General features: G+C 50.6%; 1 protein-coding gene across 3 annotated transcripts; it reads left to right on the forward strand.

The window, feature by feature from the left end:
- On the forward strand, positions 1 to 27,704 carry MANSC1 (MANSC domain containing 1). 3 transcript variants are annotated; one of them, XM_075602469.1, is made up of 6 exons: positions 1,051 to 1,163; positions 16,505 to 16,626; positions 19,313 to 19,617; positions 21,269 to 21,409; positions 25,410 to 26,345; positions 26,415 to 27,704. In XM_075602469.1, exons 3-6 carry the CDS (start codon positions 19,392 to 19,394, stop codon positions 27,335 to 27,337), a joined length of 2,226 nt encoding a protein of 741 aa, XP_075458584.1. In that variant the 5' UTR covers positions 1,051 to 1,163; positions 16,505 to 16,626; positions 19,313 to 19,391; the 3' UTR covers positions 27,338 to 27,704. The 3 variants fall into 3 exon arrangements, with proteins under 3 accessions (XP_075458583.1, XP_075458584.1, XP_075458582.1); XM_075602468.1 differs by lacking the exon at positions 1,051 to 1,163 and adding an exon at positions 1 to 111 and having other exon boundaries at positions 25,410 to 27,704; XM_075602467.1 differs by having other exon boundaries at positions 25,410 to 27,704.

Here is a 27,704-nt window from a genome sequence, read left to right on the forward strand (position 1 = left end):
TTTAAATCCTAAATCTACACAGGGGTTAGAAACACCAGGAACTCTATATGTTACACACTGTGTGTACTGCACAGAAAGAGAAGCGCAGCGCCAATGTCCAGCGCCTCTGAAGTAAGTGAAATAAGCCAGTTCAAACCCCAGTTGATTTATCTCAGATTGTTATATGCCCGGGGTGGGGGGGGGGGGGGGTTGGATTGTGCCAGCGGAATTCGACTCCATTGTCAGCACTTATATATAAGAAAAAGGTTTGCTTCAATATTATGTTAATATAAAGCAATACAGTTTTGGGTTCTGGTTGTGTATTGATCCCATAGGGTGCCATGATGCCACAGCGTGGGCAGACAGACAGGGCACACACTGGGCTTCAGATTATAGATCCATGGCAGAGAGGCTGGTCACACAATGGGTATCAGATTATAGATCCATGGCACAGAGGCTGGGTAGAGGGCACACACTAGGCATCAGATCATAGTCCCATGGCACAGAGGCTGGGTAGAGGGCACACATTGGGTATCAGATTATAGACACATGGCACAGAGGCTGGGCACACACTGGCATCAGATTATAGTCCCATGGCAGAGAGGCTGGGTAGAGGGTACACACTGGGTATCACAGAGTAATTACTGAAATCAGTGAGACTTTGGGGTTCTAAACCATTAAGTGGCATTTTAACATTTTAATACAAAAGTCATTTTTATGTTTAGCAGTGAGACATCATGAAACGTGTTATGCAGAATCACTCAGTGACAGTAACATATCTGGGTTGATAGGAGTTATTATTATTTGGGGGTGGGGGGATTTCTGGTGATTGAATCCCCTTCGGGGAGTACCAGCTGCACCATATCCCGGTTATGACAATGGGTGAATAATAATATCCAGCCTTCAATTAGTTAATAGGAGCCCAGAGCTGAAAATAAAAACCACAAGGGCGTGGCCAGCAGGGGCAGTGGGCGTGGTTTTGTTGAAGCGTAGCCAGGCTGGTAAAACCGGTAGGGGCGTGGGTATGATGTACGAATGGGCGTGGCTTTGGATGGGCTGCTGTAGTGGGCGTGGTTATGATGCGAGAATAGGTGTGGCTTTGGATGGGGTGCTCTGGTGGGCGTGGTTTGGTGGGCGGTGCTCGCGGCTGTTCCCGGAGCGGAGACCCGGGGGAACTGTAGCAGGTGAGGGGGGGGAGAGGAGACCGGGGGGGAAGAGGGGGCAATAAATGGGGCAGGAGCTGTGCAGGCGGTCTGCATAGTGTAAGCAGGGTGGAGGGGAGAGGTGCTGCAGGGAGTGGGGGGGGGAGAGGTGCTTCAGGGAGTGGGGGGGGGGGAGAGGTGCTTCAGGGAGTGGGGGGGGGGGAGAGGTGCTTCAGGGAGTGGGGGGGGGGGGAGAGGTGCTTCAGGGAGTGGGGGGGGGGGGAGAGGTGCTTCAGGGAGTGGGGGGGGGGGAGAGGTGCTTCAGGGAGTGGGGGGGGGGGAGAGGTGCTTCAGGGAGTGGGGGGGGGGGAGAGGTGCTTCAGGGAGTGGGGGGGGGGGGAGAGGTGCTTCAGGGAGTGGGGGGGGGGAGAGGTGCTTCAGGGAGTGGGGGGGGGGGAGAGGTGCTTCAGGGAGTGGGGGGGGGAGAAGTGCTTCAGGGAGTGGGGGGAGGAGAGGTGCTTCAGGGAGTGGGGGGAGGAGAGGTGCTGCAGGGAGTGGGGGGGGAAGAGAGATGCTGCAGGGAGTGGGGGGGAGGAAAGAGAGATGCTGCAGGGAGTGGGGGGGGGGAAGAGAGGTGCTGCAGGGAGTGGGGGAGGGGAAGAGGTGCTGCAGGGAGTGGGGGGGGGGGGGGGAAAGAGGTGCTGCAGATAGTGGGGGGGGAGAGAGATGCTGCAGGGAGTGGGGGGGGGAAGAGAGATGCTGCAGGGAGTGGGGGGGGAAGAGAGATGCTGCAGGGAGTGGGGGGGGAAGAGAGATGCTGCAGGGAGTGGGGGGGGAAGAGAGGTGCTGCAGGGAGTGGGGGGGGGGGGGGAAGAGAGGTGCTGCAGGGAGTGGGGGGGGGGGAAGAGAGGTGCTGCAGGGAGTGGGGGGGGGAAGAGAGGTGCTGCAGGGAGTGGGGGGGGGCAAGAGAGGTGCTGCAGGGAGTGGGGGGGGGGAAGAGAGGTGCTGCAAGGAGTGGGGGGGGGGAAGAGAGGTGCTGCAGGGAGTGGGGGGGAAGAGTGGTGCTGCAGGGAGTGGGGGGGAAAAGAGGTGCTGTGGGGGGGGGGGGAAAGAGGTGCTTCAGGGAGTGGGGGGGGGGGGAAGAGAGGTGCTGCAGGGAGTGGGGGGGGGGAAGAGAGGTGCTGCAGGGAGTGGGGGGGGAAGAGAGGTGCTGCAGGGAGTGGGGGGGGGGAAAGAGAGGTGCTTCAGGGAGTGGGGGGGGGGGTAAAGAGAGGTGCTGCAGGGAGTGGGGGGGGAAGAGAGGTGCTGCAGGGAGTGGGGGGGGGAAGAGAGGTGCTGCAGGGTGTCGGGGGGGGGTAGAGGTGCTGCAGGGTGTGGGGGGGGGGTAGAGGTGCTGCAGGGTGTGGGGGGGGGTAGAGGTGCTGCAGGGTGTGGGGGGGAAGAGAGGTGCTGCAGGGAGTGGGGGGGCGAAGAGAGGTGCTGCAGGGAGTGGGGGGGAAGAGAGGTGCATGCAGGGAGTGGGTGGGGGGGCGAAGAGAGGTGCTGCAGGGAGTGGGGGGGGGGGAAAGAGGTGCTGCAGGGAGTGGGGGGGGGGGAAGAGAGGTGCTGCAGGGAGTGGGGGGGGGGAAAGAGAGGTGCTGCAGGGTGTCGGGGGGGGGTAGAGGTGCTCCAGGGTGTGGGGGGGAATAGATGCTGCAGGGTGTCGGTGGGGTGGGGGTGGGGAGAGGTGCTGCAGGGTGTCGGTGGGGGGGGAGAGAGGTGCTGCAGGGTGTCGGGGAGGGAGAGGTGCTGCAGGGTGTCGGGGAGGGAGAGGTGCTGCAGGGTGTCGGGGGGGAGAGGTGCTGCAGGGTGTCGGGGGGGGGAGAGGTGCTGCAGGGTGTCGGGGGGGGAGAGGTGCTGCAGGGTGTCGGGGGGGGAGAGGTGCTGCAGGGTGTCGGTGGGGGGGGAGAGGTGCTGCAGGGTGTCGGTGGGGGGGGAGAGGTGCTGCAGGGTGTCGGTAGGGGGGATAGGTGCTGCAGGGTGTCGGTGGGGGGTGAGAGGTGCTGCAGGGTGTCGGTGGGGGGTGAGAGGTACTGCAGGGTGTGGGGGGGGAGAGGTGCTGCAGGGTGTGAGGGGGGAGAGGTGCTGCAGGGTGTCGGGGGGGGGGAGAAGAGAGGTACTGCAGGGTGTCGGGGGGGGGGGAAGAGAGGTGCTGTAGGGTGTGGGGAGGGAGGGAGGTGCTGCAGTGTGTGGGGGGAGAGGTTCTGCAGGGTGGGGGATGGAGTCTCTGCTCATTATCTGTGACAGATCCTCTGTGGGTTTTAGAACTGCCCCCTGACCCCAGAGAGACCACTCACTGTCTGTATGTAGGGGGGGAGGGTGGTCAGTGCAATGCATAATTTGTAATCGGGTACTCATAGGAGTACTTGACTTAGAAATTAAGTACTGTGACAAAGGAGCCCTGTTCTGAAGAGCTTGCAATCTGTATACTATGTCTGGGGAACAGTATAATAAATGTGTAATACACTTTATCCGAATGTTTACCTGGTGTTGGGAACTTGCAGCTGTCACATTATCTACCCCCCCCCCTATCCCCCATACATGCTGTATAATATGCGGGGGGGGGGGGGGGAGGGGAAGAGATGGGCACAGGTTTACATATTTGAATGAGGGTCCCACCTATGGTGCCACCAGCTTCACATTTTTAGGTTTGTTTTCAGTCAGCCTACAATTGTTTTTTGTCTGCATATCTTTATATAGCGCCATTAATGTACATAGCGCTTCACAGCAGTAATACACGCGACATAATCATATAAACTACGAATAACACAAAATGGGAATAAGTGCTTCAAACATAAGTGACATTTAGGAAAAAGAGTCCCTGCCCCAAAGAGCTTACTATCTAATTGGTAGGAAGAATGTACAGACAGAAGGAGGGCGTTCTGGTAAGTACGTCTGCAGGGGGCCAAGGTTTCTGTATGAGGTGTAAAGTATTAACCACGGAGCTCCTCATATGCTTCGTAAAGGAGGTGTGTTTTTAAGATGGGTTTTAAAGGTGGATATTGAGGGGAAGGGCATTCCAGAGGTGTGGGGCAGTCGGTGAGAAAGGGTTAAGGCGGGAGAGGGCTTTAGATACAAAAGGGTTAGAACGAAGACATCCTTGAACAGAACGCTAGAGTCGGGATGGTGCATAGCGAGAAATTAGGGCTGAGATGTAAGGAGGGGGAGAAGAGTGTAAAGCTTTCAAATTGAGGAGGAGAATTGAGTGTGTAAGAAGCCATGAGAGGGATTTCAGCAGGGGAGGCGCTGAGACAGATTTAGGAAAGAGTAGGATGATAGTGCAGAGAGACATTCAGAAACTTTGGTCTGTACAGCAGGTGTAAGGTCAGGGGTTGGAAAGTAAATGTGTGTGTCATCAGCATAGAGGTGATATTTGAACCCAAGAGATGTGATTAGGTCACCTAGAGAGAGTGTGTACAGAGGAAAGAGAAGAGGTCCCAGGACAGAGCCCTGGGGTACCCCCACAGAGTGATCGATAGAGCGGGAGGTGTTAGCAAAACAGACAAGTACGATGGGAGAGGTAAGAGGAGATCCAGGATAAAGCTTTGTTACAGTTACCAATAGTACGGAGAATGTGAAGAAGAGGGTGGTCCACAGTATCAAATGCCGCAGAGGTCGAATAATATGAGCAGAGTGTAGTGACCGTTGGCAGCATGGAGGTCATTAGTTATTTTAGTGAGGGCTGTTTCTGTGGAGTGAGCAGTGCGGAAGCCAGGTTGTAGAGTCTAGAAGAGAATAGGTGGTGAGAAAATGGAGCAAGTGAGAGACTACTAGACATTCAAGGAGTTTAGAGGCAAAAGGCAGAAGGGAGACAGGATGATGGTTAGAGAGACAGGTAGGGTCAAGGTTGCTTTTTTTGAGTAATGGTATAAATGTTGCATGTTTTGAAGGAGGAGGGAAAGGTTCCAGAGTAGAAGGAGGAGTTAAAAATGTGTGTAAGAGTAGGGATTCTAGCTGGAGCAAGAGGTTTTAGGAGATGGGTGGGAATGGGGGCAAAAGGGCAAGTGGTAGAGGGAGAAGAGATCAGCAACAATTCACCCTCCTCTGTGACAGTGGAAAAAAAGTCAAAGAAGGCAGGAGGAGAGTTAGGAAGCGGTGTAGGATGGGAGGAGGAAACAGAGGGTATGTCCTGACGTATGGATTTCACCTTTTCCTTGTAATAATCAGCAAGGTCCTGAGGTGAGATGGAAGAAAAACAGACAGCACAGGCTGGTCTTAGTAGGGAGTCAAAGACAGAGAAGAGTCGGTGTGGGTTAGGCCTCGGACACGCTTACCGCTGGCGTGCTGAGGCGCGCTGAGGCTCAGGGAAAGCGGGTGCTTTCCCTGGCCTTGCGGTTGCTTACCGCACGCGCTCTCAGCAGGCCGTCAGGGGGCGGTCCGGGGGCGGGCGCGTTACTGGCCGGGGGCGGGCCAGTGACGTCACGGAGCTGGTTCGCCCTCATTGGGCGAACCGCTCACGTGACCGGCCTGTCTCGCCGGCAAGCGGGGGAATTTTAAATTCCCCTAAGACCTGCGCTTCCGCAAGCGCGCGAAAGCGCAGGTGAGCCCCTACTAAAGCCGCTCTAATTGCGGCTGTAGGGGCTCAGTGCTGAGCAGGAGCGCGCGTCAGCGCGCTTCCGCCAGCAAGCAAGGAACATGGCCGAGGCCTTAGACGTGTGCATGTTGAGTAGTGAAGAAAAGTACATTTGTGTAGGCTGGGATAGGGCAGAGTTGAATCGGGATAATTTAAATTTGTAGTGAAGGAAGTCTGCGAGAGTGAGATTTCCTCCACAGGCGTTCAGAGGAACGAGCGGATGAACGCAGAATGCGCGTGTGGGAATTTAGCCAGGGTCTGGGGTTAGAAGGGCGAGAGAAAGCAGGGCATGTATATCAAGAGAGGAGGATAGGGCAGAGTTGTTGTTCCTGACCAGATTGTCATCATCTGCAGCTGAGAGAGAAGAGGGAGGAGTGTAAAGTGGAATCAAAAGCTGGTAGGTTAATAGAGCGCAGGTCTCTGCAGAAACAAGGGGTAGATGGAGAAGGGAAGAAGTGAGAGAAAATTAGATGATGGTCAGAAAGGAAAGGGTGGACATGGAGAAATTGGAGAGAATACCGCCCCAATATATTTTAAAAAGACCCCCGCCGCCCCAATACATATTAAAAAAAAAATCGGGCCGCACGGATAAAATCATCATCCTCATATCTCCTCCAGCACCCTTCATCATTCTAATATCTCTCCCAGCACCCCTCATCATCATCTTCATATACCGGCCCCCCCCTGTATCTCACATCTCCCTCCCCCCCTGTATCTCACATCTCCCTCCCCCCCTGTATCTCACTTCTCCTCCCCCCCCTGTATCTCACTTCTCCCCCCCCCCCTGTATCTCACTTCTCCCTCCCCCCCGCCCCCCCCATATGCCTACCCCAGGCGGCGGGCGGGAGGCGGCAGGATGTGGCGCCGGGCAAGAAAAGGCAGGACTGCACGCTCGCTCTAGCTAGCAGCAGGCACCAGAAATTATCCACTGGTAGAGCGCGCTCCCGCAGTCCTGAGAGCGGGCTCTGGGGTGAGGGGGGGGGGGGAGAGCCGCACAGTGAGTGCGGGAAGCTAGGCGGAACCCCTGGAACCGCTCCACGGAACCCCATGGTTCTGCGGAAACCTGGTTGGTAATCGGTGGGTTAGAGAGAAAATGGGAAGCCCAAAGGAGAGAGAGGGGTCATCAATATGGCAGTTGAAGTCCCCAAGGAGAAGAACAGGGGAGTCAGAGGAGAGAGAGAAGCAGAGCCAGGATTCAAAGTGTGTATGTGTGTGGTATGTGTGTGGTATGTGTGTGGTATGTGTGTGGTGTGTGGTGTGTGGTGTGTGGTGTGTGTGTATGTATGTATATTTAACATTTTTGGTTACTTAAAAATGTAAGGTTCTATTAAAAAAACAAATACACAATAAAGTAATTCTTCTATTTGTGGGCGCTTTGAGATGTTGAGTTTAGCTCCATGTGTTGCAAATAGCCAGCAAGAAGTAGTAGTAAGTCGCTGGTCACCATGTTCTTTTATGCCAGAACATTGGCAGATTTGGGCCGCTGCAAAACAGGAGCCGAGCTATCGGTTTGATGCAGAAAATGATTGGCCGGCGTTATCAAACACGGTGAAGTTTTCCGGGCTGCGGCTTTCAAACCTTCACCGCAGAGACCTGCGTGATCCCCGGCACAGGCCTGCGTGATCCCCTGCACAGGCCTGCGTGATCCCCGGCACAGGCCTGCGTGATCCCCGGCACAGGCCTGCGTGATCCCCGGCACAGGCCTGCGTGATCCCCGGCACAGGCCTGCGTGATCCCCGGCACAGGCCTGCGTGATCCCCGGCACAGGCCTGCGTGATCCCCGGCACAGGCCTGCGTGATCCCCTGCACAGGTGTGCGTGATCCCCGGCACAGGCCTGCGTGATCCCCGGCACAGGCCTGCTTGATCCCCGGCACAGGCCTGCGTGATCCCCGGCACAGGCCTGCGTGATCCCCTGCACAGGCCTGCGTGATCCCCTGCACAGGCCTGCGTGATCCCCGGCACAGGCCTGCTTGATCCCCGGCACAGGCCTGCGTGATCCCCGGCACAGGCCTGCGTGATCCCCGGCACAGGCCTGCGTGATCCCCGGCACAGGCCTGCGTGATCCCCGGCACAGACCTGCGTGATCCCCTGCACAGGCCTGCGTGATCCCCGGCACAGGCCTGCGTGATCCCCTGCACAGGCCTGCGTGATCCCCTGCACAGGCCGGCGTGATCCCCTGCACAGGCCGGCGTGATCCCCTGCACAGGCCGGCGTGATCCCCTGCACAGGCCTGCGTGATCCCCTGCACAGGCCTGCGTGATCCCCTGCACAGGCCTGCGTGATCCCCGGCACAGGCCTGCGTGATCCCCGGCACAGGCCTGCGTGATCCCCGGCACAGGCCTGCGTGATCCCCGGCACAGGCCTGCGTGATCCCCGGCACAGGCCTGCGTGATCCCCGGCACAGGCCTGCGTGATCCCCGGCACAGGCCTGCGTGATCCCCGGCACAGGCCTGCGTGATCCCCGGCACAGGCCTGCGTGATCCCCTGCACTAGCGAGGGTTTCAACTGGACCTGAGAGTCACTTTAACCTTTGGAAATACAACGTAGGGCAGGGCTGGGCTACTCCAGTCCTCAAGGACCACCAACAGGCCAGGCTTTCAGGATATCCCTGCTTCAGCACAGGTGGCTCATTTGAAGACTGAGACACTGATTAAGCCACCGGTGCTGATGCAGGGAGCCACTGATTGAGCCACTGATTGAGCCACTTGGGCGTTAGCAGGGATATCCTGAATACCTTACCTTAGGTGGATCTTGAGGACTGAAGTTGCCCACCCCTGATGTAGAGTATTCCATATGTAATGAGTCTTGATATTTAACACAACACATAAGATACCAACGCTCCTGCTCACAACGTGAAACTCCGTGGCAGAGATCCAGCTGCTGTCACTTTATCTGGAACTATTAGAAATGACATTTCTTAGGAGCCTCAGAATGGGGAAGTGTTGTCCGAGCATTTTCTTTACTCTTATCTTACCCTATCCTTGTCACAGAACTAATATAAGGGACTGTGGCATCAATCTCTAAGGCTAAGGACCCGCGGCGGTCGGCGGCCGCGGGCCCACCAGACCCTTTCCACCAGTCTGGAGGTCCCTGCTGGCTCGTTCCGACTGGGTTGACTGCGCGCTGTGACGCGTCAGCCGGCCGATGCTGCAAGCTTCTGGTGAACAGAAGCGCTGACGCGTCACGTGGTGCAGCAGTCAGCCAATGAGGAGGGAGGAAGGGGAGGAGCTGCGGGAGGTAGGCGGCTAGGAGGGAAGTCTGTGAGGCAGTGCATGGCTCTCCCCCCCCCCCCCCCCTCCTAGATGTCTCTGTTTGCCGGGAGATGCAGCCGGTGTGGGGGTGGCGGCGAGCTGCAGAGACCGGTGTGGTGGGGTGGGTGGGGAGCTGCAGAGACCGTTGTGGGGGTGGCGGGGAGCTGCAGAGACCGGGTTGGGGCGCGGGGAGCTGCAGAGACATGGCCGCACCCCCCCCCCGTCCCGTTTGGCCACGCCCAACCCCCCCGCTCGCAAAAATGCTCCTTATGGACCGCAAATAGCTTCAAGTGCCTCTCCACGCGCCGCCTGTCTGCAGTGCGGGCGCGTGGTCTGAGGCAGCGGCGCCTTAGCCTTACTGAACACACAGTAACCTCAAAAAGGAGCAACCAGAGGAAATCAAACCCTCTCCCAAGTCTCGGCTAAACATGTTTATGTAAATACATACATACATACATACATACATACATACATACACACATACATACATACATACATACATACATACATACATACATACATACATACATACATGTTTACCAACTTACTTTAACAAATGGCTAAAATGTACTTATAGGTGTTAGATTTTTTTTGGGGGTGGACCCCTTGACCATGTCACTACCATTATTAGTACACTTTGTTTTAGGAGGGCCTAAGCCCTTAAGCTGCCATACTGCCATTAGTATACTGACCCCTTAAGCATGTCACTGCCATTATTAGTACACTGTGGCCCTAGGAGTGCCTGACCCCTTAACCATGTCACTGCCATTAGTACACTTTGGTCCTAGAAGGGATTGACCCTTTAAGTGAATCAGTATTTTGTTCTGGATATGTTGAATTTGTAGGAAAGGGCAGAGATGTCATCACAGATTATTTATGACATATACAATATCCCAGATATCAGCCACGTGTGCGGTGTTCAGCACTTGTATTTCTCACTGGTCATGCAGAAATCCAGATCTTTTATATTCTGTTATTTACTTGTCTTTTTAAATATTTGCAAAGCCTGACGCTACTTTACATTGTACTTGCACTGGAAGGATGAACTCCTTCGGTGCTAAAAGAGCCTAGATTTAAAGGGGCAATCCCTGATATTTTGAAAACACTATTTTTTTATTATTATCTTTTTTTAATGTCCCTGCTCCGTTAATCCTTTTTATTCTCCGTACAGTGACTTTTTGTTTGTGTTACTTATTTCACATATTGCTGTTTTTACATTGGTGGGAAAAGAAACGCTTGGCTGCATCACAGGGATCTGAAATGTTGGTTTGGTGATGAATTCAGGGTGCAACACGAATCCTGAGGGGATTTATTTTTAAAAAGTAACAAGATGGCTGAGTGTTTCTGTGTCTTTCCAAAAAGCTGTGTTTTTTTTAGGTGGTTTACTTAGAGATTCAAATACTCCCAAGTGACTGCAGAGGGACACATAAGGCTACGACCCCAGTGAGCGAGCGCGAGCAACGGAGCGCCTGGCAGCGCTCGTGGCTTTCAACCGAACTATCTGAGGACTTCAGATCAGGTGTGGCTGGGCCGTGATGTAAGGCGGCTGGTTCGCCCCCATTGGCTAAACCGCCGCTGGGACGTGGTCATTGCTTGTCCGCCGCGCCAAAAGTCACATTTCTTGACTTTTCAATATGTGGTCACGCTATAACCCTTTGCGCATGCGCACAGTGACTGTGGCCTGACCCATAGAGAGCTGTCTCTTTGTTCGCACTGCGCACGCCGTCGCGATCACTGGGGACGAGGCCTTACACGTGTGTGTGTTTGTCCTGGGTATACCTAGTGGGCAGTTTCTGTATGTTTGCATGTGTATAACGCAGGGGTGGGCAACTCGGCCCTGGAGGGCCACCAACAGGTCAGGCTATTCCTGCTTCAGCACCGGTGACTCAATTAGTGGCTCAGTTTCCGATTGAGCCACCTGTGCTGAATCAGGGATATCCTGAAAACCTGACCTGTTGGTGCGCCCTTGAAGACTGGAGTTGAGCACCCCTGGTATAACGTGTTATATGAGAGAGAATTGTCTTAATTCCCACAATTACCCATTTGTGTTCTGTGGACATGTCCCTAATTAAAACCTTATGCTACAACAGTTTGTTTTTTTTCAACAAAAAGTTTTTGTTGCGTATGTTACAGGCTGACAATTCTAACACCACATTGTCCTACAATTCAGTATCCATATCACATCAAATTTTTGGAAACTGAAACATCTAGACCAACAGGGAAGAGACCAACTGACTAACAAGACCACAGACCGAGACACTGGGAGGGGGGGAGATGTCCAAGATACCTCTGCATCTCTTCTTATCCGCGTAGCCCTTGACCGTTTGGAAGAGGTCTCCACTTGTGACCCAAGACTTTTGACTGATCGTCGCTACCCCGCGTCTGCCCTATCTGTCCCTTGTTTACTTAACGTCAGAGCCAGCACATCGATGGAGAATGCAGTTCGAGCTATCAGAGCAATATATTGGAGGCATCTACCCCTGGGATATCCGTTTGGGCCAACCATGGTGCATGCTACAACAGTTTTAACCTTTCACGCTGGCGTCCTTTTTTTAAATTTTTATATAACTTCCATTTTTATTGGGTTTTACAAATTATACAATGCGTCACAAACTATTGTCAAGTGCAAAAAATGACAACCCACATTTTAACCATGACAACGGACAGACATGGAACCACATTGACAAACTACACCATAGCACGGGACGAGACGGACAGGACCTACAGGACAAGGGAAAAACATTGGGGGGGGGGTGTTTTGGCGCCTGCATTGGCCACCTCTTAGGCTATGTCCATAGATGGACCAGCCGTGCTGAGGCGTGCGGTCGCTCCGCGCTGAGCCCCTGCATCCTCAATGAGGATGCCTTGAGAGGGGGCTCATGCGATCGTCCGCAGGCGTGCTCAGGCTATGGAGTTATCAGCCGAGCGCCAAGCTGTTTTTCAGCGCGCTGTCGGCTGAAAACCTCCAATCAGCCTGAAGCAGCGTCAACGTCATGGCGCCGTGACATTGACGTCAGTGCGTCGCGGGCGATTGGCCCAGCGACGTCACTGCCCCGCCTCCAACCACCTCCCCCCGGCTCCCTTCGCGCACGCTGGCTCGCCTGCAAGTCCGTGCAATCGCGCTGAGTGAAGCAGGCGAGCCTCAGCGTTAGCGCGCCTCCGCTCTCCCCACCCCTCTATGGCCCGGGACTTAGGCCTCGGGTTCCGGCTGCTCACTTCTCGATCCACAGCTACCTGCCGTCATCATTCCCTACGTGACCTACCTGTCTCGTTACTATGTGGTCGTGGATCCTGCTTAGTTAATGGAGAACGTATTTGTTACTATCAGTGCAATATTGTGGCGGCATCTACCCCCGGGATATTCGTCTGGGCCAACCAAGTCGTCCAGACTTTTTTTTAGGAAGTTTGAGCCAGTGTCGTTGACCAAACTTGTCAACTATTCCATCCGGCAGACATGCCAAATCCTGGTCCTGATTTTGGGGATTACTGGTAGATCAGATTGCTTCCACAGCGCTGCGATCTCGCATCTCGTGGCAGTCGCAAAATGCGCGACCAAATTTGCGTGTCGCATTTGACACTCCCTGGATCCGCCTGCCCAAAAGGAACGACCACGGGTTCAGGGGGATGTCCAAGTTGAGTATCCTTTGTAACCAGTCTCTAATATGTTCCCAAATCGGGACCACTCTCGAGCAAGACCACAGCATATGTCGCAAGTTAGCTATCTCCCCGCATTGTTTTGCGCAGAGCGGGGAGTATCCGCTGACAAATTTAGATCGTTTTAGTGGGGTGTGTTACCAGCGCATAAGGACCTTGTATGCGTTCTCCTTTAATGTTGTACAGATCGAGTTCTTGGTATGCTGGCGCCTTTTATAGTTTCTGCTTCCATGTCAGGATCTGTAAAACATGTCCTTGTTTTATATAATGCTTTTACTTTTTTACTGCAGTAAGTTGTTGGGGAGATTGACTCATGACTCGGTGCAAGACTGCAAACAAATATGCCAATGTTTCTCACATTTCGATGCACAAAATGACACCTTACGCTTGAAGGGTTTAATAAATTCAGGGTGGGGGAGGGGAAATATTGTTAAAGACACAATCCAGGCAGTTGTTTCTTTTCTTCTTCTTCTTTTTTTTTTTTTTTTTTTCTTTTACTATATGCAGCCTTTAATTACCTTTTATTGAAAACTAATTACCTAAACTGACGATCGATTTGGCAACGATCCTGATTCCCAGGGTTCACTAAATGGCTGCCTTTCAGTTTCAAATCAATCGTTCAGTCAGTGTAACGCAGCAGCTACAATGTATTCTTGTATTACTAAAGTAGCAGTATCTATTATTACAGTTTACAGCTCAAACTGCTAGGAATATTGGCAACAAATTATCCCAAACAGGAACGTGTTACAAAGATCTTGCACTGCTGGGGAGGTGGGCTAAAACTGGCTATAGAAATCAAAGGATGCTCAGTATATTAAAACTCATTCAAAATGGCATTGAGTGGAATTTTAAAATAAAAAAGATAGTAAATTGTATCTAAATGTGTGTGTGTGTGTGTGTGTGTGTGTGTGTGTGTGTGTGTGTGTGTGTGTGTGTGTATATATATATATATATATATTGTATATAAGGTCCTTTTAAGACATAACTAATTGAATACTTCTTGTTAACTCCCCCTGTAACCTCTCCTGAAGTTACATTGTCACCACCACAGCCTTGGACATCATGTGTCCATATTAGTCCAATCAAATACATGCGGGGAAGCGTATCACCGCTTTTACACGAACAGACCGCCAACTTTTACATTGACAAGTTTGTGGGTTGCAAATCTTCTCCCTTCATCGGGTCTGAGATATTTGTTCATTATTCTTAAATTAAATAGAAATAGCAGTGTTAGTCCAGTTGCGATAGTGCAGAGTAAATGAGTACTTCAGCATTAGTGGATACTTATATAAATATATTTTTTAATCTGGACTAACAATTGATATAAAACAAAATTTCAAAAGTTCTCTATCATCCTGAGGACGGGACAGGTCAGTATTGCTTGACCGGCAAAAGAGAGAGTACTCCCGAAAGCTTGTCTTATAATATCAATTGTTAGTCCAGATTAAAAAGGTATCACCTAATGCCGACGTATTTATTTACTCTGCACTAGTCTTAGAACAAAAAAAACCCCCAATTGTTACATTTCCATGTGTATATTTGGTTGTATTAATACGGATACGTTATATCTTTCAAGAAACTGTTTGCATATAATTTCCCAGAATCCTTGGCTGCAGTGGAAGCACGGTATGCTGGGAGATAATGGTGAGAAGCAGGTTTGCAGACCTGTCTGCAATGCAGTGAAATGTGCTCTCTAGTGATATTTTTATTTGCGGTACACCAGAATCATCTAAAAATGTTTCCATGCTTAAAGTTTAAATGTAAATGCGCCAGTAATTGACCTATAAGGTGTATGACCCCTTAAACATGGCGCTGTCATTGGTTCCCTTTCCTCCTGGGACAGAATTCTCCTTTACCTGCACAGCAGCCGTTTGCAGTGCTTGATACAGGGATAAAAACCTATTTTGTTGCTGGGACTTTTTGTCCGGTCCTCTCGACTAAGAAAGATGTTCCCTGGTGACTTGTGGGTCTCAGTGTGACATGGATTATCCTGACCACATTGTTTGGTGAGGGAGGAAATCCCAGATTCCCATCTTGCTGCTTCGTACACTTGTTGTTCAGGTCCGCCCGGATCTTTGTTTCCTGAGCGGATTCACTGTGGCTTCTAACACCCACGTGACACAGGAGAAGGAAGAGTTAACCACTTCTGTGTCTGAGGGGACTTCAGTGTATTGTCCTGCTGGGACAATTACAATCCTATCTAGGACTGACATGTACTAATAATGACTGCGACATGTTTAAGGGGTCATACCTGGGCGATTGGTGCCCACATCTGAGACCTGTAAGTATTTAAGCATCATTTTCTATCATCAGTTTGTATTTATGGTGAGCTGAGATGAGATTTGGAGGGGTTTGATCAAACTTTGTCTGTCACGGTGTGTTCAACAAGAGTTTGCACAGGCAGAGAGAGCCCCCTCTCTCTCACCTCTTATTGTTAATGGCTCTCTGATCAGGATGGGTGGGATACGGGTAAAGAAAATACCCAATTGACAAACCCTTTCACGTTCAGATAAATGAAAAAAGGAATTTGTTTTCAATTTCCGAAGAGACACATCTTTGCTGTAAGCATGGTTACATTTGTTTAAAAAGGCCAATTTGGTTGTCAAATTCTTTACATTTTTTGGGGTAAGCTACCAGGAATCTTAAGTCTTTCAGACTCTGCTCCTCCGCCTTCTCTCTTAGAAGAATATATGATCACATTTACATGCGTCAGACAGACCGGTACCCAAACCTGCTTTACCACATAATCACACACTGATTCCTGCAGCCAGGGATTCTGGGTAAAACACATACAAATGCGCACTCCTCGTGCATCACTTTTTAGCTTCTCATTCACTTTAACATGGATCCCTTTGAGCCGACACGTGCCATATTACACAGCTTTTACTGCAAAGCCTGGGAATAAAGAAGCGCATAGCTGGTAACCCTACTCCCAGACAACTGCGCTGACCACGCGCTGACCACGTGGCGTTGTGCTGCAATGTGAAAGGGTTAAAACTGCAACCGAATTGTAATTTCTTTCAAGTCTTCCAGACCTTGTTTTATTAAAATTCCCAGGCTTGTTCTGACTGATGAACTAGATGTTACAAGGCTGAGAATGTTCACGCCCGGCTCCAATATACTGTATGTTGGGACTGGACCTCAGTATACATGTATTGCTGCCGCTGGATGAAAGGAAGAACCGCAGGCGGGACAGACTCTCATTCACTGAACCTGGAGGTTGATGCCTGGGTGCCCTGTATTATTATTTATTTGTAAAGTGCCACCATACTCCGTAGCGTGGTACAGTGGGGGTACAGAGTTATGTATAATACATAAACAGAGTTGCGTACAAACGAGGACTAACGAGCGCAAACGGACACTATACATCTCGCATGCCCCGACCTTGACCCCTTGCAGACGCACTTGCCAGAACGCTCTCCTACAGTCTCTGCAGGTTCCACTACTTACCGCTTAGATTGTAAGCTCTTCGGGCCAGGGATTCCCTTTCCCTAATATTGCATTTATGTCTCGAGCCGTTATTTCAGTTATATGTTGTATTATGTCACGTGTATTACTGCGGTACATGGATGGCGCGATATACACACAGAAGGTAATGAGGTTCCCTGATCCTGAGAGCTTGCAACCTACAGGGAGGAGTAAGGGGCAATGTTGAAACAAAAGGTAAAGTGGTTGCTCATAGTGGGACGGAGTATACATCAGGATGAAGTATGGCCCAGCCACACAGCTGGTCCCATTAAGTTTGGGGTGAGGATGTTGGGGGTTGTTAGAGTATTGCAGTGTGTTGCCTCTTGCTGATGGAGAGGTGTAGAATCAGACATACCCAGGAAATGCTTTAATATCCTGCTCTTTCCCTGTCCGACAGATCCCAACCATTTTATATTCCCGGTACAGAGCTGCTTAACTCCGCAGTGATAGAGGGACAGGCACTGAGGAGCAGCCGTCTCCTGGAAGAGAAGGGGTTAAAGTGCGGAGAAAAGCAAGCCAGTAAGTACTTCACTGCAAGGGTAGTCTACCGAGGGTCAGGCTCCCAGCAGAGGGGTTTGAAAGCAAATACAGTACAGTAAAATGTTTTGCAAATGTTAGATTGAGACACAGGAAGCTTACAAAATATAACTTTGTTTTTTTTAATAATTAGCATTAGATGCACAGGATCGGCAAATGGTTAAATCTATTTAATATGAATTTACAGTAACATGAGAAAGAGGGCAAGTTAAAGGAGCAATCCAAGCAATATCCTCCTACATGTGGTATATAAAAAAAATAATCAGTTCTGTAGTATTAAATAATACTTGCTGCATATTGGATTTTTTTATGATCCAACTCTTAATGCCATTTTTTAATGAGTTTTAAAGCAGCTGTTTAAAAAATAAAATAGGCTCGTTCAAACATATTTGGGGGACCTGCCCGAAGATAGCGATATTTTGCAGAAAAATTAAAAGACTAATAAAGAGAATTACAGGACTAGACTTCCCATGGAGCATAGAGACCAGTACTAATCCTAAAACCAATCGAGGATATGGAGAGGAATGTAGACAAACTAATGATGCATATTCTGTCCTCAGCTAAGGCAGTTACAGCTAATAACTGGAAGCAGAACGACCCACCGACAATAGCAGAGGTCAAAAACAGACTCAATTATATTAGGATAATGGAAAAAGTTACCAGTTTAATCCAGGACAGATATGACGGGTATCTGACGATATGGGTACCATGGCTGATCTACTGGGAGCTAATGTTTAAAAGCGTTCTATTCTATAGCCAGTAAAAATGGGACGGTAATATGAACTAAGCGAACCTGCAAATGTATATGTAATAAAGTATAAATGGATGTTCTGTACTGTAAACAAAGTCAAGATGGAAATGTACCCCCTCCTCCACCTATTATTTCTTTTGTACCCCTTCCCCCTCCTCCTAGATAAAACTTGTAAAAAAAAAAAACCCCCAATAAAATACAAGTTTAAAAGAAAAAGAATGAAATTGCCAATTTGATAAGCTAATAAGCCTTTCATACTGTCAAGATGTTCATGATATAAAGCAGTGTTACACATGAACACACCGTATACATATATCGTTGTAGAAAATAAAGAAAACAAATCTTACAAAATATGTTTTTTTTTAAAAAAAATATTAAGTACTATTTACCAGTCATCTATCCAGACTAGTAACTAGTGCGTCACAAAACTCATTTGCAATATTATAAAGCAAAAATAAATTGCGACGTTTGTGTATGCCATAGCTAACGTGTTAATTTTTTTTATCATGCCTCATCATGGGAGCTGAATAAAAGGGATAAGCCACAAAAAAAATACAAATGTCTTTACATTTTTTTTAAAATTAGAAATGCTACAAGTATTTTCTCATAGTACAGAACTGATTTATAAAAAAAACAAAACAAAAAAAAACCATGTAGGATATTACTGGAACTGCAGCTTTAAAGCATGCTTTGATTTCTATAGCAGGCTTTAGCCACCTCACCAGCAGTGCAATATATTTGCCACACTTTCCTGTTTGTGATAATTTGTTGCTAATATTCCCAGCCATTTGAGCTGCAAACTGTAACAATAGATAATGTTACCTTGGGTAATATAAGGATACATTGTAGCTGCTGAGTTACACTGACTGATACTGATTGAAACTGAAAGGCAGCCATTTAGTGAACCCTGGAAAGCAGGATCTTTGCTGATCGATCACGGGAGATTGAATCGATCGTCAGCTTAAGCAATTCGTTTTCACTAAAGGCAATCAAAGGCTGCATATATTAGCACACATTCTGTGTAAGTGCTGCTGGATTGCCTCGTTAAGCGCCCTGCGCTTCATGCAACCAACTTTCTTTCCTTTTTTTTAATAAGGAAAATTTCCGTTGTTCTCGCATGTTACACACGGCTCAGAAGACAAACCCTTAGTTATGAGGGGAAGAAGATACATTTTCACATCAATTGTATGCTTTTCTAATACACTGAATACAGCGCTGCACAGCAAGTCACCGGAGAGCTTGCACTGTGACAGCACAGGCAGGTAACGTGACTTGCCCAAAGTCACAAGGACCTCTGACATTGAGGAATCGGCCACTTCAAGCTGCTGCCTTTGTGTGTTTTAAAGCTGCAGACCAAGCAATATCCTACATTGTTTTTTTTTTTTTTTTTTTTAAATCAATCAGTTCTGTATTATGAGAAAATACTTGTAGCATTTCTAAAAAAAAAAAAAAAGTGACATTTTTAATGTATTATAACGTAAAAGGCATTTTTGGTTTCTATGGCAACTATTTACAAAGTCGCATCCTCTTCTGAAACAGGCTCTGGCACACCCCTTTTTGAGCCCTGCCCCCTCTCTAGCATTGCACCAATTGTATCTAGTGACTGCCTGGTCACATGATCTTCCCCACAGAACTTTGCATCTTTGGTCCTCTTCTGCGGCACTGACAGCCATTTAGTGAACCCCCGAGCCAAATCCTCGCCGATCGATTGACAACTTAGCTAATTACTTATCATTGTGTGGATTGTATTGATGCGCATATTAAAGGGGGGAGGGGATACGGCAGCTTTAAGGGAAGGAGCGAGGAATGTAAATAAATATGCTAATTAGACATTTTTGGGGGTTTTAAATGCGTGATTTGTTCACTTTATATTTGTTGTTTCTTTTGCTGACTTTCCTATTTATATTTATCACACAGGGAGAAGACCCTTCGGCTCTGAGATGGGACGCTCTCGGTTCTGAATCCCCCTCGGTCCTGCCCACATGTTCTGCTCACTATGGGTTTCTCTGCGGCTTGGCTCCCCTGCTCCCTGCTCCTCTCAGCCCTGCTCTGCGGGACACCCATCCCCTGCGGTGCTCAGCGCTGCGTCACAGAGCCCATGCCAGACATGGTGATAGATATCAGTACTGCGGTGTCAAGCGGTGTACGTGGCACCGACCCCCTGTATACGGACGGCCTGGAAGACTGTGTGAGTGCGTGCTGCGCGGAGTACAGAATAGCAGGTAAACTAATCGTGCCCAGAAGGGGGAGGCAGAGACGGAGGGGGGAATAGGCGTCAGGTTGAGCAGGGTGGTCTAGGACATTTGGATGTGGCCGTTCCGCCATGATCAAATGACCGCCGGTGCTTCACCGCACCTCGTGCCGCCGGCCGGCCACTTCGCAGCTAAGGTAAGTGCCTAAACTCCCTACCCTGAAATCCCCTATCCCAACCCCCTAAAATCCCTTAAATTAACCCCCACCCCAACCAGTAAAACTTACATTAGAAGCCCCCAGCGGCGGTCCATTTGCGGCCGACCGCTGGTGCTCATTCGGTCACGGTGAAAGGTACACACCCAAATCTCCCATTCCAGAGCAGGGTGGGGTGCCCATTGTGGAGCATACGGAGGAGACCGGTGGGCCGTCTTGTCGAGGGGGGGGGCCCACCTGTGTTCTGCACCGTTCGCAGGTGGATACAGAAAGAGCTCATATTGATGCACTTAAAAAGGCAGTGAATCAATACGGGATCTTTCTGTAGCCAAATTGTTTAGTATGATCTATCCCAGACAGCACCCGCCTCCTACGCGCTCATTTATGTAGCGCTGAGCTGGTGTTATCTTTCATTAACAACTTTATTATACACATTTAAAACTCCATTGGAAGGGCTGGCGTCAGAGCGGCCGGCGCAGGGGCTTTTGCCGGGCCTCATACCTTATCCACCACGGCATCTCCTCCAACGTAGCGCCGTGACGCCATGTTGTTATGGCAACGCGATGCCATTTCACGTGTCTGTGCCATAACAGAACCCTGCAGGAGGAGATGCCGCCGGACAAGGTAAGAGACACAGAGGCCCCCGCGCTCTTCCCCCCCCCCCCCCGGCAATCCTCTTCCTTGCCGTGGGGGAAGAGCGCAGGGGCCCCTCTGTAACCGCGGGCCTCGGTGGATGGAACCGCCATCAAGCCGGCCCTGACAAGGTCTCGATGACCAGGCCTCTCCACCTCGGGAAGATGTTCTCTGGGGTCTGATGTGACAGCCGCCTAGCACAGCTGTGTCGTAAGGAGAAGAGCAGTCTCTCCGACTGTCGCTACTGATTGAGAGCGCTTGCGATTTTTGGTTCCTGAACATCGAGCGCTTTCTATCTTCGAGAAGGAGAAAAAATCGCCATCTGTATGCGTCCTGCGGACCAGTGAACAGTTCAAATTAAGGGTGTTGATCAGCTTTTCTTCATTTTATAATCACTTTATTGATCACTATTTGGTGGAGGTTATAATAAATTATCACTAATTTGAAGAATAATTATTTAAGTATTACACAATTATTTGGTGATATATTATCGTCTGTGAGCACACTTTTTCACTGCACTTTTATAGATGCGCCCGATCACTCTTCTTTTTTCCTGCGTCCTGTAGAGAAACATTTAAGTTGGTTCTTATTCAGAATCTTTTGAAGCGACTTCTCTCCGCTGGACAAGATTTGAGACCCATCCACTCTCTCTCTTCTCCTGGGCCGGGGAGCCTTTTCGCAGCGCATGGAACATGGTCCCTCTGCGTTTGACGCTACACGTGGCTCCGGGCTGATGAGGGGTTTATTTTCGTGGCTTGCTGACCAGAGAGCGTGCCACGTCTGTGAATTGATCATTTCCCCCCCCCCCCCCCCCTTTTTAATCTTTACATCCAGGTGACAAAGATTGCAACTTCTTGATATATGACAGTCGGAAGCTTATGAAGCATCCAAACTGTTACCTGTTCAACTGCCCCAGCGAGGACTCCTGCCCCATGAAACCTTCCCGGGGGGTCACGAGTTTCAACCTTCGGAGAGGTAAGTCAATTATTATTATTATTTATTATTATTATTATTATTATTAATCTCTTCACCACCAGAATGGGCTGCAAAACATTACAAATGATTTTTTAAGGGGTTACAGTGGGGGTAAGGGGGCCCTCAATTCCAGTCATCAAGACCCCCCCCCCCCCCCCCAACAGGTTAGGTTTTCAGGATTTCCCCGCTTCAGCACAACTGGCTCAATCAGAGCCTTCGACTGAGCCTCTGATTGAGCCAGCTGTGCTGATTGAAGGGACTGATTGGGCCACCTGTGCTGAAGCAGGGACTGATTGAGCCACCTGTGCTGAAGCAGGGACTGATTGAGCCACCTGTGCTGAAGCAGGGATGATACCTGACCTGTTGGGGGGGGGGGGGGGGGTCTTGAGGACTGGAGTTGAAAACCCCTGGGTTACAGGCATTAGAGCTGCCTCAAAGAAGAGAGGAGGCTAAAAGTTAACCCCTTGAGTGTCAGAGTGGCCTGGACCACATTGCTATGCAGTACCTTGCTGGCCCATCTGTCACTCAATGGGTTAAAGCCCCAGCTGGTCTCCAAATGTTTTTTTTTGTTTGTTTGCTCCACAAATTCTCAGCGGTGCCTCCTTGTTATTTGTAGCAGCTGCTGCGATGTCACGTAACGTCACGTAACGTCACGTAACCCGGGACATATGCCGTTTTTACCTCCGCAAAGTCACCTGTTGGTTTTGTGTGGTGTACATTTGTAACAAAAAACAAAGATTTTATGGTAAGGGGGGACCGCTCCCCCCACAAAAAATGTCGTAATGAAAGTGATGACGTTTAAAGCCGTAAGTATTTCAGGGAGCAGGGGGTCCCCAAAGCTGAAATTAACGCGGTTTAGCTTCCAGAGACCCCTGCTTTCCCACATACTTCAAAAAATGTATATATACTGTATGTGTTTTTGTGTATGTATATGTAAATGTATATTCAAAGCTCCTTTTAAATAACCCCATCATTCTGTTCATCGTGAACTTTTGAACTAGCCTCCAGCGAAGGCAGCGTGTAACGTGTAACGTGTAATGTGTCGCATCCCCGGGCTGGGTGTGTCACCACTATTTATAGAGCAAGATAATAGGTCGCTTGAGAAAACTTGTATGGGCCCAATATAGAGGGGCGTTTGCGTGCCGGGGGTTGAGGGGCGTTTGCGTGCCGGGGGTTGAGGGGCGTTTGCGTGCCGGGGGTTGAGGGGCGTTTGCGTGCCGGGGGTAGAGGGGAGTTTGCGTGCCGGGGGTAGAGGGGCGTTTGCGAGCCGGGGGTAGAGGGGAGTTTGCGTGCCGGGGGTAGAGGGGCGTTTGCGAGCCGGGGGTAGAGGGGCGTTTGCAAGCCGGGGATAGAGGGACGTTTGCGTGCCGGGGGTAGAGGGGCGTGTGAGTGCCGGGGGTAGAGGGGAGTTTGCGTGCCGGGGGCAGCGGGGGGATTATGTGCCCGGTGTAGAGAGGGGGGATTATGTGCCCGGTGTAGAGCGGGGGGATTATGTGCCCGGTGTAGAGCGGGGAGATTATGTGCCCGGTGTAGAGCGGGGAGATTATGTGCCCGGTGTAGATCGGGGGGGGATTATGTGCCCGGTGTAGAGCGGGGGGATTATGTGCCCGGTGTAGAGCGGGGGGATTATGTGCCCGGTGTAGACCGGGGGGGATTATGTGCCCGGTGTAGAGCGGGGGGATTATGTGCCCGGTGTAGAGCGAGGGGATTATGTGCCCGGTGTAGAGCGGGGGGATTATGTGCCCGGTTTAGAGCGGGTATGTTATGTGCCCGGTGTAGAGCGGGGGGATTATGTGCCCGGTGTAGAGCGGGGGGATTATGTGCCCGGTGTAGAGCGGGGGGATTAAGTGCCCGGTGTAGAGCGGGGGGATTATGTGCCCGGTGTAGAGCGGGGGGTTTATGTGCCCGGCGTAGAGCGGGGAGATTATGTGCCCGGCGTAGAGCGGGGGGATTATGTGCCCGGCGTAGAGCGGGGGGTATTATGTGCCCGGTGTAGAGCGGGGGGATTATGTGCCCGGTGTAGAGCGGGGGGATTATGTGCCCGGTTTAGAGCGGGGAGATTATGTGCCCGGTGTAGAGCGGGGGGATTATGTGCCCGGTGTAGGGTGGGGGGATTATGTGCCCGGTGTAGATCCCTGGGAGGATTAATAGTTTGGGATTTACCAGCTATCTCTTGGCCCAATAAAAGGTGTCGCCTCCTTCATTAGTACCTGGTAGAAAGGACCAGTGCGGCTCCCACCATCGTTACCAACATATATATCGGTGGGGCACTTGCGTTAAAGCGCTCAGTCCTGTAACACCTCTCTAATATGTTGAACATGGTTTCACAATGTGATCTAGTCCGGAAACCTGACGTCAGAAAGTATGACAGGTGTCACCGACTCCGCCGTACACATTGCTGTTTGGGAGCGAGTACCTTACTGAGACCCAGAGATCAGGCGAGCGAGGCTTAATAAAACCTTTTTTAGTGAATGTGTGTGTGATAATGACACAGCTGTTTGTAGGACTTGGCCGGCAGGTGTCCCTGAACTGAAGAGCTTACAATTTATTGCCGGAGCCCGAGGCACAGTGAGATAAAGTGGCTTGCCCAAGGTCACAAGTAGCCGACACAAATTCAAACCCTGGTTCGCCCACTTCAAAGACTGTGACATTACCGCTGATCAATATTTAAATCTAAATGAAGTGTGCGGTCAGATTAAAAAAAAGAAAATAAAAAAAAAAACATGGAAATTAAATCGCTTTTAATTGTGCAAATCGTGCCGGGGCTTCCGACAGCAGAATGTATTTTATTAAAGCAGCGGTTCTCACCTCCAGTCTTCAAGACCTCCCCCCCCCCCCCCTGCAACAGGTCAGGTTTTCAGGATATCCCAGCTTCAGCACTGGTGTCTCAGTCAAAGATCTCGCCCCCCCCCCCCCCCCATATGCTGTGATCCTACAAAGGGCTCATTTGGGGGCGTCTGGGAAACCTACAGAGGGAAGAGCAGGAAGAGGGGTGTGAGAGAGTCATGGAGTAAAATCCGCACGCGCGCAGTAACCCTTTCACCGCCGGCCAAACTTCCACCACATCTGGGATTGGTAGAAGACATTAAAAAGAAATCTCACACTGGATTGAAGCTGTGATAATGGCGTCAAGGATTCCAAATCCGCATTAATCAGGGATTATGTATGTATGTATGTATGTATGTATGTATACACAAAAACAAAATCCGTGTTTAATAGGAACTGCGCAAAAAAGCTTTTACATTTAATATTTTTTTTAGATGCAAAACTACTGCAGGGTTTCACAGAAGGGAATTGCCGTTTTTACAAAGAGAAGAAATTGAAGCCGTCTAAATGAGATTAGGATTAGATCGTTTGCTAACTGCTGGGTTTAAAGGTTCTCAGATCATGGAACTTTCTTATGGAAATAAAGTAAATACGTTGGTGCTTTGTGGGTAAACGCCGCACTGTAACTGTAACCCCTCTTTATTTCCGTGTATGTATATATTAGGGTGGGGGCCTGCGTCCACCTCCCCTGTACCCTATCGTTCGGTGTGATGTTAAAATGTATCACGGTGTGGCCTTTTCAGCAGTGAAGGGGTTAGTCCCGTGTGCCAGTAAATGGATTCCTGAGATAATTTCTTCTTGCCCTTTCCAGTGTTTTTATTTTGCAAATTAGCTGTTATCAGGAGATAAGGCGGGGGGGGGGGGGGGGGGGGGTAGGGGGGCGTGGTCAGAGATACTGTGCTACCTGTGCTGAAGCAGGGCTATCCATAAAAGCTGGCCTTTTTAGTGGCCCTTTAGGACTGAATTTTTGGACCCCATGCATAAATAATGCTTTTAGTTAACACATTCCCCTATATGCTACCATAAGGGTCCCGTGTGCATACTGTCCCTCTGGCAATGACTCTGCTATTCCGTGAGTAAGCGAGGACGGGCTAATGAGGGGCCAGGGACCCATTTTTGGCCTTTAATTCCCTTGTCGTATTTTTTGTCTCCAATGACTTCTCTCTGCTTGCAGGAAACGCTGGTACCAGAAGCGAGGGGTCCGATCCGGTTGTAATACCAGAAGAACATCTGCTCCAGCTGCCTCCCTCGTGGAACCGCAGTGACATGCGGGCGTCTGTAGTACACGCGCAAAGCTCTGCAGGGGAAGAGCGAGGCTCTGCATTCCACACAAAGGGCTCTGCAGGGAAAGAGCGAGGCTCTGCATTACACACACAGGGCTCTGCAGGGAAAGAGCGAGGCTCCTCATTACACATACAGGGCTCTGCAGGGGAAGAGCGAGGCTCTGCATTACACACACAGGGCTCTGCAGGGGAAAAGCGAGCCTCTGCATTACACATACAGGGCTCTGCAGGGGAAGAGCGAGGCTCAGCATTACACACACAGGGCTCTGCAGGGGAAGAGCGAGACTCTGCATTACACACACAGGGCTCTGCAGGCGAGGTGCAAGGAGGCTCTGCATTACACACACAGGGCTCTGCAGGCGAGGTGCAAGGAGGCTCTGCATTACACACACAGGGCTCTGCAGGCAAAGAGCGAGGCTCTGCATTACACACACAGGGCTTTGCAGGGGAAGAGCGAGACTCTGCATTACACACACAGGGCTCTGCAGGGGAAGAGCGGGGCTCTGCATTACACACACAGGACTCTGCAGGTGAGGTGCAAAGCTCTGCATTACACACACATGGCTCTGCAGGTGAGGTGCAAAGCTCTGCATTACACACACATGGATCTGCAGGTGAGGTGCAAAGCTCTGCATTACACACACAGGGCTCTGCAGGTGAGGTGCAAGGAGGCTCTGCATTACACACACAGGGCTCTGCAGGCGAGGTGCAAGGAGGCTCTGCATTACACACACAGGGCTCTGCAGGCGAGGTGCAAGGAGGCTCTGCATTACACACACAGGGCTCTGCAGACGAGGTGCAAGGAGGCTCTGCATTACACACACAGGGCTCTGCAGGCGAGGTGCAAGGAGGCTCTGCATTACACAGACAGGGCTCTGCAGGCGAGGTGCAAGGAGGCTCTGCATTACACACACAGGGCTCTGCAGACGAGGTGCAGAAACGCCTCACCTCCCAGATGCTCCATCTGGCTGAGAACATCGAGAAGCATCTGGAGCAATTTGAACCAGAAACAGAACAGGATCCAAATCCCCCCATCCAAGTCCTCGACCTCTCTAATGCTACCCCCACCACAGCCCGACACAGGGGTGCTCTGAGACCCCCGCCTCCTGCCATGGGGGTAAAACCCAGCACAGCTGATCAGAAGAAAGGGGCAGTGCCCAGCGCAGTTTCCCACAGACTTAAAATCGGCCCTTCTACCTCTCGCCCTGCACCCAAAACTCGTGGCCACGATCCTGCGCCCAGGACAGATTCTCTGGGCCTTCACGTTGCCAGTACTGTGCCAAGCTCTGGTAAAGGCATGAACAGTGACATCGGTCAAGCTGGGGCCAGTTCCCTTCCTCCTTCTGAGGACCGAAGGACTAACATTGATCACTCTATGACCAGCACAGAGTCTCGTGCCCCTAATATTCATCATCTACTGCCCGGCACCACAGCACTTAGGCCAATAACACATGCTGACCCGTTACTAACGACACCTGCCCAGAGACCCCGGGCAACCCACCCTCCCAAATCCCAGGCTCGCCCTCCTGCCTCTAAACTCCCCCCACCCTCTACCTCCTTCTCTGTAACCGACCGGGACTCCCTTTCTCCTGCCGGCCACATGGACGAGCCCTCCAACAAGCTGGACGTCATCAAGGCGGCAGTGGGTGAGGGCGCCTACTCCGACGAGAAGAATGGCCTAGTGGCCGCGCTAGTCTTCGGAGTGGTGTTTCTGGTGGTGGTAATCGGCGTGATCGCCTGCAAAGTTTCGGAAGCGCAGCGGAGGCAGCGTTATACAAAACTGGACTATCTCATAAACGGGATGTATGTGGATACCTGAGGGGGGGTCCGCGCTGCTTCCATTTCGTACCGGAGAGACCACTCTGCTACGATTCCAACACTGCAGCGATGGACGTTATATCAAAGCAGGACACACAGAGTCTGAGGGACCCGAAATTAATTGCTTTATTATTGTTATTCTTTCCCCTAATCTGGCTGTATTGCCGTTGGATGCCGGAGGCCTGGGACACGTTGCTGAGAATTACAGGGACACGCCGGGCAATTCCAGCTCCGCCATCAGAGGCGGTTAAACGTCAGTCTTCATTTTCTTATTGAGGGGTCTTTGGACTCGTTAAGGGGCCGCCCTGTTAAATACGCCTCTCCTCGTTCAGACCGTATTAATAAAATAAAAAACTATTGATTTGTTA

This window comes from Ascaphus truei, chromosome 5 (genome assembly GCF_040206685.1).
Source record: "Ascaphus truei isolate aAscTru1 chromosome 5, aAscTru1.hap1, whole genome shotgun sequence".
In the NCBI taxonomy this organism is placed as follows: Eukaryota; Metazoa; Chordata; class Amphibia; order Anura; family Ascaphidae; genus Ascaphus; species Ascaphus truei.